The following is a 12,477-nucleotide window of genomic DNA, read 5'->3' as shown; positions in this document are numbered from 1 at the left end:
ACAGTCTAGAACCTAAGACTTACTCCTAATGTAAACTCTTGCACCAGGATGGAAGGGGAATCTTACCACAATGCTACTACCGTCAACGGCACCCCAGTGAATCACCAGCCTTTGGAACGCCACAGGTTGTGGGAAGTCGTCACCATCGCAGCTGTGACAGCCGTGGTGAGCCTGATCACCATCGTGGGCAACGTCTTAGTCATGATCTCTTTCAAAGTCAACAGCCAGCTGAAGACAGTTAACAACTATTACCTGCTCAGCTTAGCCTGTGCAGATCTCATCATTGGGATCTTCTCCATGAACCTCTACACTACCTACATCCTCATGGGACACTGGGCTCTCGGGAGTCTGGCTTGTGACCTTTGGCTTGCACTGGACTACGTGGCCAGCAATGCTTCTGTCATGAACCTTCTGGTGATCAGTTTTGACCGATACTTTTCTATCACAAGACCCCTGACGTATCGGGCCAAGCGTACCCCAAAGAGGGCTGGCATCATGATTGGCTTGGCCTGGCTGATCTCCTTCATCCTCTGGGCCCCAGCGATCCTCTGCTGGCAGTACTTGGTTGGGGAGCGGACGGTGCCACCAGATGAGTGCCAGATCCAGTTCCTCTCGGAGCCCACCATCACTTTTGGCACTGCCATCGCTGCATTCTACATCCCTGTTTCTGTGATGACAATCCTCTACTGCCGAATCTACCGGGAAACAGAGAAGCGAACCAAGGACCTGGCCGACCTCCAGGGCTCTGACTGCGTGGCTGAAACTGAGAAGAGAAAGCCAGCTCACGAGGCTCTGCTCACGTCCTGCTTTAGCTGCCCCCAGCTCACACTGGCCCAGAGGGAAAGGAACCAAGCCTCCTGGCCATCCTCCTGCAGGAGCACCTCCGTCACTGGGAAGCCATCCCGAGCCACTGGCCCGAGCACTGAGTGGGGCAAAACAGAGCAGCTAACCACCTGTAGCAGCTACCCCTCCTCAGAAGATGAGGACAAGCCCACCACTGACCCTGTCTTTCAAGTGGTCTACAAGAGTCAGGCCAAGGAAAGCCCAAGGGAAGAATTCAGTGCTGAAGAGGCCAAGGAAACTTTTGTGAATGCTCAAACTGAAAAAGATGACTATGACACCCCAAAATACTTCCTGTCTCCAGCTGTTGCTCATCGACCCAAGAGTCAGAAGTGCATGGCCTATAAGTTCCGACTGGTGGTGAAAGCTGATGGGACCCAGGACACCAACAACGGCTGTCGCAAGGTGAAAATCATGCCCTGCTCCTTCCCGGTGTCCAAGGACCCTTCAACGAAAGGCCTTGATCCCAACCTCAGCCATCAGATGACCAAACGAAAGAGGATGGTCCTCGTCAAAGAGAGGAAAGCAGCCCAGACCCTGAGTGCAATTCTCCTGGCTTTCATCATCACGTGGACCCCTTACAACATCATGGTCCTGGTTTCCACCTTCTGCGACAAGTGTGTCCCAGTCACCCTGTGGCACTTGGGCTACTGGCTGTGCTACGTCAATAGCACTGTCAACCCCATTTGCTATGCCCTCTGCAACAGAACCTTCAGGAAGACCTTTAAGATGCTGCTTCTCTGCCGATGGAAAAAGAAAAAAGTGGAAGAGAAATTGTACTGGCAGGGGAACAGCAAGCTCCCCTGAGAAGTAACGACTCCCCTCAAAAGAATGACCACGGTCAAGGTCCTCTGAGGACGGGTGAGCTGATTCTGGTTTACTTTTCAAAAAGACCTTTTGAGACCCTGAGGACATGGAAAGGCTCGAGGTCTGTCGCCCAAAGGAAAGAGTCACAGCTGCCAAAGTTGCTGCCGTATTGAATGATTCTTATCCATGACCAGGGTTGTCTGATGCTGCTGGAGTGTTTGCCACCAAAGTAAAGAGACAGACTCATAACCCTTCACAGGAGGAGGAGCACTTGGTCACAGTGAACAATAGCTGAGGGAGCTCCTGTCCAACCTTCCGTGGGCAACAGCAGGACCGGTGGAAACCTGTCACAGAGTTTTGTGCAGTATGTATGTGTCTGTGAAGTTGTCTCATTTCAGTGAGAACCAGGAGAATGTAAGTCAGTGTCACCTGTTAACAAGAGTGATATTCAACTGGCTTCTAAGATTCTATTGCTTTATAAACTGATCAGTATTTATTATGCAGCTATTATGTGTTCTGTACTGTGGTATGTTTTCCTGTCCCTACATCTGAGCAAAGCTCTTGCTCTTCCTTTTCACAACTGATGCCAATTCCTGGTACCCACTAAGGCCAGGCTGGTCCCCACAGAACCACCCTTCCTCTCAGAGTCCTGGGTCTGAAAGGACACTGGAACCTGATCACACCCGGTTCTACAGAGAAGCCTCTATTCTGCTAATAAAGGTGATCAGGTCTCCACAGTCCGTTATATTGTTTTTACCAGTGGGGATTTTTTTCCTTTTATGTAAATAAATATTAAGTGTTGTCGTCTGTGCCCTTTGAACCCAGTTATTTATGCTCTGTCCTTAGGATGCCTAATTGTATGACAGCTCTTCACTGGGTAAAGACCTTCTCCAGTCTGTTTAATCATGGTTCTCTTAAATTATTTTCAGAGGTCTTACTTTCTAATCTCTTCACAAGGCAAACCTGAGGCAAAATGTGCAAAACAAATTTGGTTTCACTCCGTGCTTTTGAACTCCTTCCAGGCCCTTTTGCAGGCCCTCATCCAGACCCTCAATTCACACCCAGGCACAAGCAGGTCACTGTGCTGTCTCAAGCCGGAAATGCTATTTAGAGGGACAGCAGGGGAAAGGTTCTGTAAAAAAAAAAAATAGGTCCTCCAAATCATGGCTCAGAAATGACTTACTGGACTTCCCTGGTGGCGCAGTGGTTAAGAATCTGCCTACCAATGCAGGGGACACGGGTTCGAGTCCTGGTCTGGGAAGATCCCACATGCCGCAGAGCAACTAAGCCCGTGCGCCACGACCACTGAGCCTGCGCTCTAGAGTCCGCAAGCCACAACTACTGAGCCCGCGCACCTAGAGCCCGTGCTCCGCAACAAGAGAAGCCACCATAATGAGAAGCCTGCGCACCGCAACGAAGAGTAGCACCAGCTCACCGCAACTAGAGAAAGCCTGCGCACAGCAACGAAGACCCAACACAGCCATAAATAAATAAATAAATAAATAAATAAATTTATTTAAAAAAAGAAAGAAATGACTTACTTAGTCATTCCTCTCCAAATTCACAAAAATGAGAAGCCCAGAAAAATACAGTTGAGATCCAGTAATGCTGGCTATGGTCATTAAAAATGACCATGTTTTCTTTAAAAACAAAATGTAGGCCATAATAATGTATAAAAATAAAAGTTATCAACATACATTTAAATATCAGGATTATCCAAAAACCAAATTTTAATTGAAATCTCTGCATATATAAACAAACCAAATCTAAGAGGTTTCTTTGATAATTCTGAAAATAAACCAATGTGCAAGAAATCAAAACAATACAATAATACATAAAATTAATGAACAGTCCACAAAGAAAGCAGCACTATAGCATACAACAAGGATTTTAAAGATGAAACACTCCTGTCAGACAGAAACTCATTATTTAATCTGTTAATTACATCTGCAGTTGTATATAAAAATCTCTGGACGGGCTTCCCTGGTGGCGCAGTGGATGGGACTCTGCCTGCCGATGCAGGGGACACGGGTTTGTGCCCCAATCCGGGAAGATCCCACATGCTGTGGAGCGGCTGGGCCCGTGAGCCATGGCCGCTGAGCCTGCGCATACGGAGCCTGTGCTCCGCAATGGGAGAGGCCACATCAGTGAGACGCCCGCATACAGCAAAAAAAAAAAAAAAAAAAAAATCTCTGGACTTCTTTTCACCTAATGTGGGCCAGTTCTTTTTCAGCCTCATTTGCTAAAGGGATGTAAAAATAGCTGGTTTAGTTGTCCTGGGAATTTGGTATGTACTTGAGTATAGGAGAGTTTCAAGCTTTCCACTGAAGAGTGAATTGGCCTCTTCTACAGAGTACCAAGGACGCTTCAGGGAAGTGGAAACCCAGGCCTCTCCAGCCCTGTAGGGACTTGATGTTGAGATGGAACATCTTTGAAGCAATGTAGCTGCTGAGGCTCTATGAAGGGCAGGTTGACACCCACCAAGAATTTGGTAGAGAATATTAACTGGCTCAATTCTCCAAGACAGAGACTTCCAGGTCTACAAGATGCCAGCAGGATGTGGCTTCATGAGCTCTGGATAAACAGTTGATTCTTTTAGTTTAAGGCTTTGACAAAAGTGAAAATCCCTCCAAGAGAATAGCACTTTGAGCTCACTCACTGTTCACAGTAGAGAGAGATACAACCTAATTCAAACAAAAGAACACAGAACTGAGGGGGTGGGCTGGTGGAGGCACACTTTTCTCACTCCACAACTGCCTAGAACTAAGCCTTTTTTGTCTTTTGTGAAATTAATTGAGAGGCCTACGCCTCCTACATCACGGGCTTTGGGAGGCAACCAGTTATGCAGACTACCTATGCCCCTTGACAAAGACAAAAAGAACGCCCCAAACTACTAGGGGAAACTAGACTTCTTTAGAATAGGGCCTCTGGTGGGGTCCTCAGAATGAACAGATCCAACTGTAAACTACAGGGACCTGATGGGTGGATGGGTAGGGTGTGGACTGACTTTGGATCTTAGGCCTTCTTATGCCCCATCTCCAAAGCTCTGTTTGTGGTACACTGTGTGCAGCTTTGATTAGTTGCCTGTTGGATACTGCTATGTTGCTAATACTGTGGTTTGTTTCTCCTTGCTGTGAATTTGATGGCTTGTCGAGGAATCTGTTTTCAGTACAATTTTTGGTTAAAGCATTTTGTCAGTATTCCTGGTCTCTGCTTTGCTCCTTTGGTGAATGTCTTTTGAGGGTGATGCTGATGTTTGACTCTTTGTCATTGTGAAATCTGTACCTAATCTCTGGAGAGAAAAATCCCACTGCCTACTGTAAATACTGGAATCACAGCAAAGGATGTGGGGACTGGACTGCTTTTCTGTATCATACTAGCATTGTTCTAGATATTAAAGAAATTTAACCACACAGTAGTCCAACGCAAAGTGTTTAAATAAGAAAATGGTCTCGGGCATCCCTGGTGGCACAGTGGTTAAGCATCTGCCTGCCAATGCAGGGGACACGGGTTTGAGCCCTGGTCCAGGAAGATCCCATGTGCCATGGAGCAACAAAGCCCGTGTGCCACAACTACTGAGCCTGTGCTCTAGAGCCTGCAAGCCACAACTACTGAGCCCATGTGCTACAACTACTGAAGCCTGCACGCCTAGAGCCCGTGCTCTTGCAACAAGAGAAGGCACCTCAATGAGAAGCCCGCGCACCGCAACCAAGAGTAGCCCACGCTCACCGCAACTAGAGAAAGGCTCCATGCGGCAACGAGGACCCAATGCAGCCAAAAATAAATAAATTAAATAAATTTGAAAAAAAAAAGAAAGAAAATGGTCTCAGTGAGCTTGACAGATCCATCTGTGTTAGAGACTCCACACACATTTGCATTGCCTGGCCTTTTAAGGGGGTAGGGGTTGATATACAATGTAGATACATGTCCCTCTTGCCACCTTTGTGATTTTCCCCTTTCCTCTCAGTTACCAAATGACCAAATTAAGATGAAATAATGATGACAAGATTCCTGTGACTAAAGTGATCCCATCACCCTCCAGGACGAGGGAGGTGAGGCAGACCTCAAACCAGGGTACGTTAGCCAATACAGACCCTGCAACAAACCAGAACAGCAGCATTTCTTCTCCAACTGCTCAAAGAGCTGGTGCCCCAGTCATTTCATTCCCATTGTAAGTGATACTAATTCCCATCTCCCCCCACTCATATCACCAGTAAAGTTTGAAATTATATAATTCTTTCCAATAAGAGCCCCAGATTGAGAGTGAGAGGAGGAAGGGAAATACGTTTTTTAAGCATCCAGAAAGGAACCAGAAGAAAAATTATTTAAGACATACAACTTTTTTTTGGGGGGGGAGGATAATTTTAAACTTAGAAAAAAAGCTACAATAATAGTACAGAGAACTCTGATATCCTTCTCCCACATTCCCCAGTTGCCACATTTGTGCTGTGTGTGTGTGTACACATTTTTTTTTTCTCAACCATTTGGAGTAAGTTGCAGACATCACATCCGCTGACCTCTAAATACTCCAGTGGGTATTTAAGAACAAGGAAATTATCTTACATTACCACAATACAAATACAAAATCAGGAAATTAAACATTGCAGTAATATTATTATGTGAAACATAATTATGTAATACAGTCCATACTCAATTTTACCAGTTGTTCAAACAATGTTCATTATAAGAATTTATTTTTCAGTTAGGATCTAATCCAGGACCACACACTGCATTTAGTTGTCATGTCTCTTGGACTCTTTTAATTTGGAAGAGGTCTTCAGCTTTCTTTCGTCTTTTATGATATGGTCATTTCTTTAGAGTACATTCAATCCAGTTTTTAAAAAAGAATTTCCGGGGACTTCCCTTTTGCTCCAGTGGTAAAGAATCTGCCTTCCAATGCAGGGGATGCAGGTTCGATCCCTGGTCGGGGAGCTAGGTTCCCACATGCCGCAGGGCAGCTGAGCCCTCGCACCACAACTACTGAGCTCCCGTGCTGCAAACTACAGAACCCACGCGCTCTGGAGCCCACATGCCGCAACTACAGAGCTCAAGCGCCCTTGAGCATGCACGCCACAACTAAAGAAGAGAAAAAAACCCGCACGCCACAACTAGAGAGAAGCCTGTGCGCCACAACAAAGATCCCGCATGCCACAACTAAGACCTGACACAGCCCCCCCAAATTAATTAATTAATTAATTAAAGGGTTCGTTTAAAAAAAAAAAGAATTTCCATCCGTTTGCGGTTGTCTGACGTTTCACATCAGATTCGGTTTAATTTGTTTGTTTTGATTTGGGCAGGAATGTCATGAATGTGATATTGTGTCCTCAGTGCATCACATTAGCAAGACATGATGTTTTATCCCAGTAGTGGTGACACTAACATGGATCACTTGGTTAAAGTGTACCTCCCATCCACCCCACCGCATTTCTCCACTATAAATTTACTATTTTTCCCTCTGCAACTAATAATTTTGAGAAAGAGATTTTAAGCTTCTATAAATGTCCTATGGGTCATCAGGTTTTCACTCAGTAATTGTAGCATCTCTTTATTATTCTCATCAAGTTATTCCTATGATGATTGCCAAGTGGTTGGCATTCCACTGTAAGGAAGACTTGTTCCCTCTTTATTATCTATTTATTTACTTATTTATTACTATTATAGACTAACAAACTCATAATAATTGGTTAAAACCCATTACTGTCATTATTTCAATGTTAAAATTGTCACAAATTTAAGCAGTAAGAGCCCCTTCAAGATGATTCCTGTGACCCTTTGACATAGTTCAAACATTTTTTGAGCACTCCCTTACTTTCTGGAACAAGAAGATATTCCTGGCTCATCTTCACTCTCCCCACCCCAACCCAAGAATCAGCCATTTCTTCAAGGAGCCCTGGTTTCATTAAGTAGAGAATGGTACCTGACTCAGTTCTAGAATCAGGAGGGAAGGCAAAGCTTGTTTTTCTTCCATTAACATATTATCTCAAAGGTTTTGGGTATCTGAGGTTTCTACTAAAGACTCTAGGCTTTGGGGCAGTGATTTTCATATACCACAGTTAGTTTAGAGACTGGTTATCAGTAAGCAGTCATGCCAGGTGACCACGGAATGCCATACACAGGATTTTCCCTTACCGTTTGTCCTGGGAGGAGCGAGGTGTGTCCTCGAGAAGATAAGGCGAATTCAGGCCTGCAAGGCCTCCAGGCGGCCTCTGCCTACCTGTCCAGGCCTTCTCCTCTCCCCTCTTCCAGAAGTGGTGCAGCTATATGGCTCTCTCAGTTCCTTCAGGGGCCGACCTCCCTCCCACCTCAGCTCACATTGGGAAGCCCCTCACTCTCATCCCTTCTCAGCCTCAGCCTAGTTTATTCCTATGTAGTCTTTCATCTTACCTCACAGGTCACTCTCTCAGCAAAGTTGTCCTACATTGGCCCTCTACCCTCTCATCCAGATTCCCATGTTATGAGCTTTTATAGCACCCAGGACTTTTCCGTGGAGCACCTATCAAGGTTTTCATTACATATATTTATGTGTTTGGTTATTCATGTCTATTTCTCCCACTAAACTCTAAGCTCTGAAGCCAGAGTTCATGCTTTTTTGCTCATCATTGTGTCCCCTCACCTAATAGCCTTTGGCACCTTCAAGAGTATAGGTGGGGCTTCCCTAGTGGCGCAGTGGTTGAGAGTCCACCTGCCGATGCAGGGGACACGGGTTCGTGCCCCGGTTACCAGCAGGTGAGCTTGGGAAAATTTTAACCTCTGTTTCCTCATCTGAAAAGTAAGAATATTAATAATTATGAACTTTCACTGAGCACTTATATGAATAGGGTTAGTATCAATATTAAGTGGGATAATACATGTCAAGTGTTCTAAACAGTTCTACTTATAAAGTAGATATTTCCCCCATTTTACAGATGAACCTTTGATCCATTTTACTCATGATGAAACTGAGGCTCAGAAAGGTTTCTTTCCCAAGATAATACAATTAGTAAGTGACGGAGCCAGGACATGTATTCACCCAATTTCTCCCTTAACTTAAAAAGTTCCTTCTGACCCATTCATTCAAGATGGATATGGAGGCAACACAGCCAATTTTGCATTGACTGAGGGAAAAAGAGAAGGCTTTCAGCAGGTTGGAGATCATTTTGGGCAGTTCTGGATAAGTGCATAAGTTAGGACACTGGGTTCAAGTGATAGACACCTACTGGAACTAGCTTAAGTAAAACACATAAACACTATACTAGAGGATATACCAGTGCTCCGTGGAACGCAAGGGCAAGAACGCAGCGACCTCAGGAAAGGATTTGAACGAAGGTACAGCTCTCAGATTTCATCTTCCACTTCAGCTTGGAACCTGTTTTCTCCTTTTCCGTAGTGTACATGGTAGAATAACGAGCCATGAACACCTTGCAAGTTTATAGGTTGCAATCTACTCGTTTAGTCCCTGAGTTTTCATTTTAAATTCCCCAGGAACAGCCTTTGGCCTAACCTGGATGAGATGCCCATAAAAGCAGAGCCGCACAGCACAAATACGGTTGCTGGGACAACATCTTTGCACCCCCTTCTCAGAGGAGAACCAGTTACAGGGGTAAGCTGGGTGACAGCTCAACAGATGTACATTAAAGGAAGGAAGGCTCTCATTGTCAGAGTTTAGATTTTCCTCTGCCCTTCCCCACTTTCCAGTTTTGTTAATATATCTCATTTTCTCCTCCATAAAGTATCGATCCTACCATTCCTCACATTCTGGGAATAAAATAATTTACTTTTGGGGATAGAAAGAAATTTGAGAGACCATCAGGTAGGTGCATATATAAACCTCCTAAGAGGTGACTTTTGACCAATTTTTTAACAACGCCAAGAAAAGTAAATCTCACGGTCACTGGTACCTCACAATTTTGTTTACTATGCCAAGAAATTCCTCTTCACAAGAAACTAATTCCTTCTGCTGTATTTAAGTCCATTTCCTTTCTCAGACTTCACAGAGTGGTACACAGCTCATCAGAATTTGCTTTAAAGGGATTATCAAGCCTTTGAAAAATCCCCTCGGCATTCTCTTTACCAAACTAAAAATTACAGCCACTTTAATCCTTCTTAAAGTATATCTAGTTAATATAGTCATGAGGTCAGTAGAATCATTTGTATAGAAAAGTATGAATATTAATCGCTGGCAGCTTTTCTCTAGACCTGCTCTGTATATCTTATTATAGAGGCTAAAACTGAACACAGTACTCTCCAAATCAGGATAAATGATAAGTAAGGGGCTAGGCTGGAGATGGTGGGGGAAGGGATTCAAGAGGCTTTCACTGAATCCCTGCACGAATTGCAGCTGAACCTCCATGCACTTGAAAGGTTGTCCAGCAGCTACTTGCTCCACCAGTCTCTGCCATACTCTCTTTGTGGGCCAGATTCCTTAGACTGTTGATTCTGCTTACCTGTGGCTCAGGATCAACATACTGCCTTCTCTGATACAGTACCACCCAACTGACTGGCTCAAGTCCCACCCTCAGTCCAACCAGCTGTGGATGGGAAGGCAGGTCCATCCAGGCCTGTGAAGAGACAAGTACAAAATGAAAATTTTCTTTCTTGTGTATAATGCACAAGATACCATGACAGCAATGAGTGCAAGGAAGCTTTTCTTACACATCTTCTCATGGTCCCTTACGAATCACCTCATAACACGTTTAGAATGATTCCATTTCTTAATCTTTGTGCCAAATTTTCATGATCACTTCATTCTGAAGATTTTCTAATTTTTTTTTTTACTACAGTTATTTAGAAATATGCTTTTATTTTATATCCAAATATATGTAGTAGGAGCGGGATTACTTCGAGTGGGATTACTTTATATATACATATTTTCCATATGTATATGGAAAATTTTGTTTCAACATTACCTAAGGAGGTACAGATACAAATCTTCAGTCATTACTAGTTCATTAAATTTTAGTGGAATTAACTGCCTTGTCAAAGTTTTCTATTGAAAATTCTGTGCCCAGATAGTTTTTACGGCTCTACCCATTCCTCCTGCTTACCACTTGACATTATTAATTTACTCCTCCCTCTTCTCAGGTTTGCCCAGGCTGGCTCAATGCTATCAGACGGAAGCCGTTGTGAAAGGCTTCAATCCCCTATGCTCCCATGATAAAGCTGTGTTACTGTGGGAAAGGAGATAAGCTAATACAAGGTGCTATTCAGGGAAGGAGGGATTTTTATCTAAAATAGCTATTTTAGTATTTCATCATCTTTTTTCAGGAATGTTAAAACAATGTTCATAATTTATAGGCAACATCTGAATTTTGCAAAACCTACCCTCAAGTTCTCCTAAATAATTATAAACACTTGTACCAATTGGATATTCTCATATACTTTTCAAATTAAAAAATAATTGACTCTGATGACAATAATCACACCTAAAATGCTAAAAGGAGAGCACAACTAGGTCCTGTCTCAACATACTCTTTGAACAACACTAAAGCACTGGGTCGCTAGCTTCTATTATGTTCCCTAAGGTTAGTGCTTAGCAGAATTTTTGTTGGGTCAAAATACAAAATGCATATGTAAACCACCCTAAAAGGTGAACTTTTTGTCCAACTTTTAAAGAACTGATTGTAACCATGCAAAAACATGACTAGATGTGACCTGGAAGGCAATTCTAAGAAATGAAAATAGTTGTTTTAGTTTTCTCTTTAGGATATTTAATAAAAATATTTTCAATAGATTTTTTTAGTTGAACACTAAAAAAAACCCCAAACTTTCTGAAAGTTTGAGTAACTACTTAAATGAAAAAGGTCTTCTTTATCATTGACCTCATCAGGACCTCGAAACTCTTCCAGCTACTGAAAAGTATGCTGAATGGTTGCTTCCTCTCTCTCATCAGAGGGAACATAAGAAAAAAAATAACAGACTTTACTACTCTGGGCATGTTAGGTAAAATGTCCATTTTTTTTCAAAATGTTAACCAGACTCGAGAGGAGTCCTGAGGTTTTGACTCCTAAAAAAATGCTTGGAAACTTGGGAGCTATGGGATCCATCCCAGGCACTCATGGCTTCCTGGCCAGAATGGGCCACAAAGATCTGTTTTGCACAAAGTTACTACTCAGGTTTAATTTAGCAGAACTGAAAAAATTTTAACCACAAAGCTTACATTTAAAAAGAGATACATGTAAACAGAATCTAAGAAATACCCTAAGGAAGAGCAAAACACTTTGTCTCCGAGAGAGGAATAGCAGAAAGAACCCAAGGAAGTTAAAAAAGTTGGCACCAATCATACGGTTCTCAAGGGTAGGAAATAATAGTATTGGGTTACAATTATATTGGAATTTTGGATCTGAAAACGAATTTACAGGTCTAATCCAAATCCCTCAATTTATAGACGATGAAACTTGAGGCCCGTTTATTCATTCAACAAACATTTATTATGTGCCTACATGCTCAATGCTGGAAATACAACAATGAACAAGACAAGACATGGTCCAAAGAAGGAATGTGACTTGCCCAAATTCACAAAGCAAGTTAGCAACTAAACGGGCTCTTTGCACTCAACTCCAAATTGTCTAATAATATACAATCTTTTCTGCACCTGAAAATACACTAAGCATTTGATGGAGCTGTGCAAAGATTTTCATATACAACTGATGTAATAACATTCTGTAATTAGGTATAAATATATATTATATTGAGTGTTAAAATCTACATAAAATAACAAGTTTTTTAACTAGCAAATGAAATGGTAATTTCCTTGGAAGTGCTAATTTCTAGCTTATTAGGTATTCCATGTGCGAATTTTGACAACCCAAATTTTGAAATTTTTGAATATGATTTCTGATTGTACAACTATGA

At 42.8% G+C, this 12,477-nt stretch overlaps 1 protein-coding gene across 1 annotated transcript; it reads left to right on the top strand.

Moving 5' to 3' along the window:
- Window positions 1-48: 48 nt before the first annotated feature.
- Window positions 49-1,647, top strand: CHRM5 (cholinergic receptor muscarinic 5). The gene has a single exon (XM_060098271.1). It carries the CDS (start codon window positions 49-51, stop codon window positions 1,645-1,647), a length of 1,599 nt encoding a protein of 532 aa, XP_059954254.1.
- Window positions 1,648-12,477: the final 10,830 nt, after the last annotated feature.

Source organism: Mesoplodon densirostris, chromosome 4 (genome assembly GCF_025265405.1).
Source record: "Mesoplodon densirostris isolate mMesDen1 chromosome 4, mMesDen1 primary haplotype, whole genome shotgun sequence".
NCBI classification, from domain to species: domain Eukaryota; kingdom Metazoa; phylum Chordata; class Mammalia; order Artiodactyla; family Ziphiidae; genus Mesoplodon; species Mesoplodon densirostris.
This window is presented reverse-complemented; position numbering and strand designations above follow the sequence as displayed.

What these genes read in the sequence shown, in the direction of transcription:
- CHRM5 (XM_060098271.1), top strand. Translation starts at nt 49, where the DNA reads ATGGAAGGGGAATCTTACCACAATGCTACTACCGTCAACGGCACCCCA.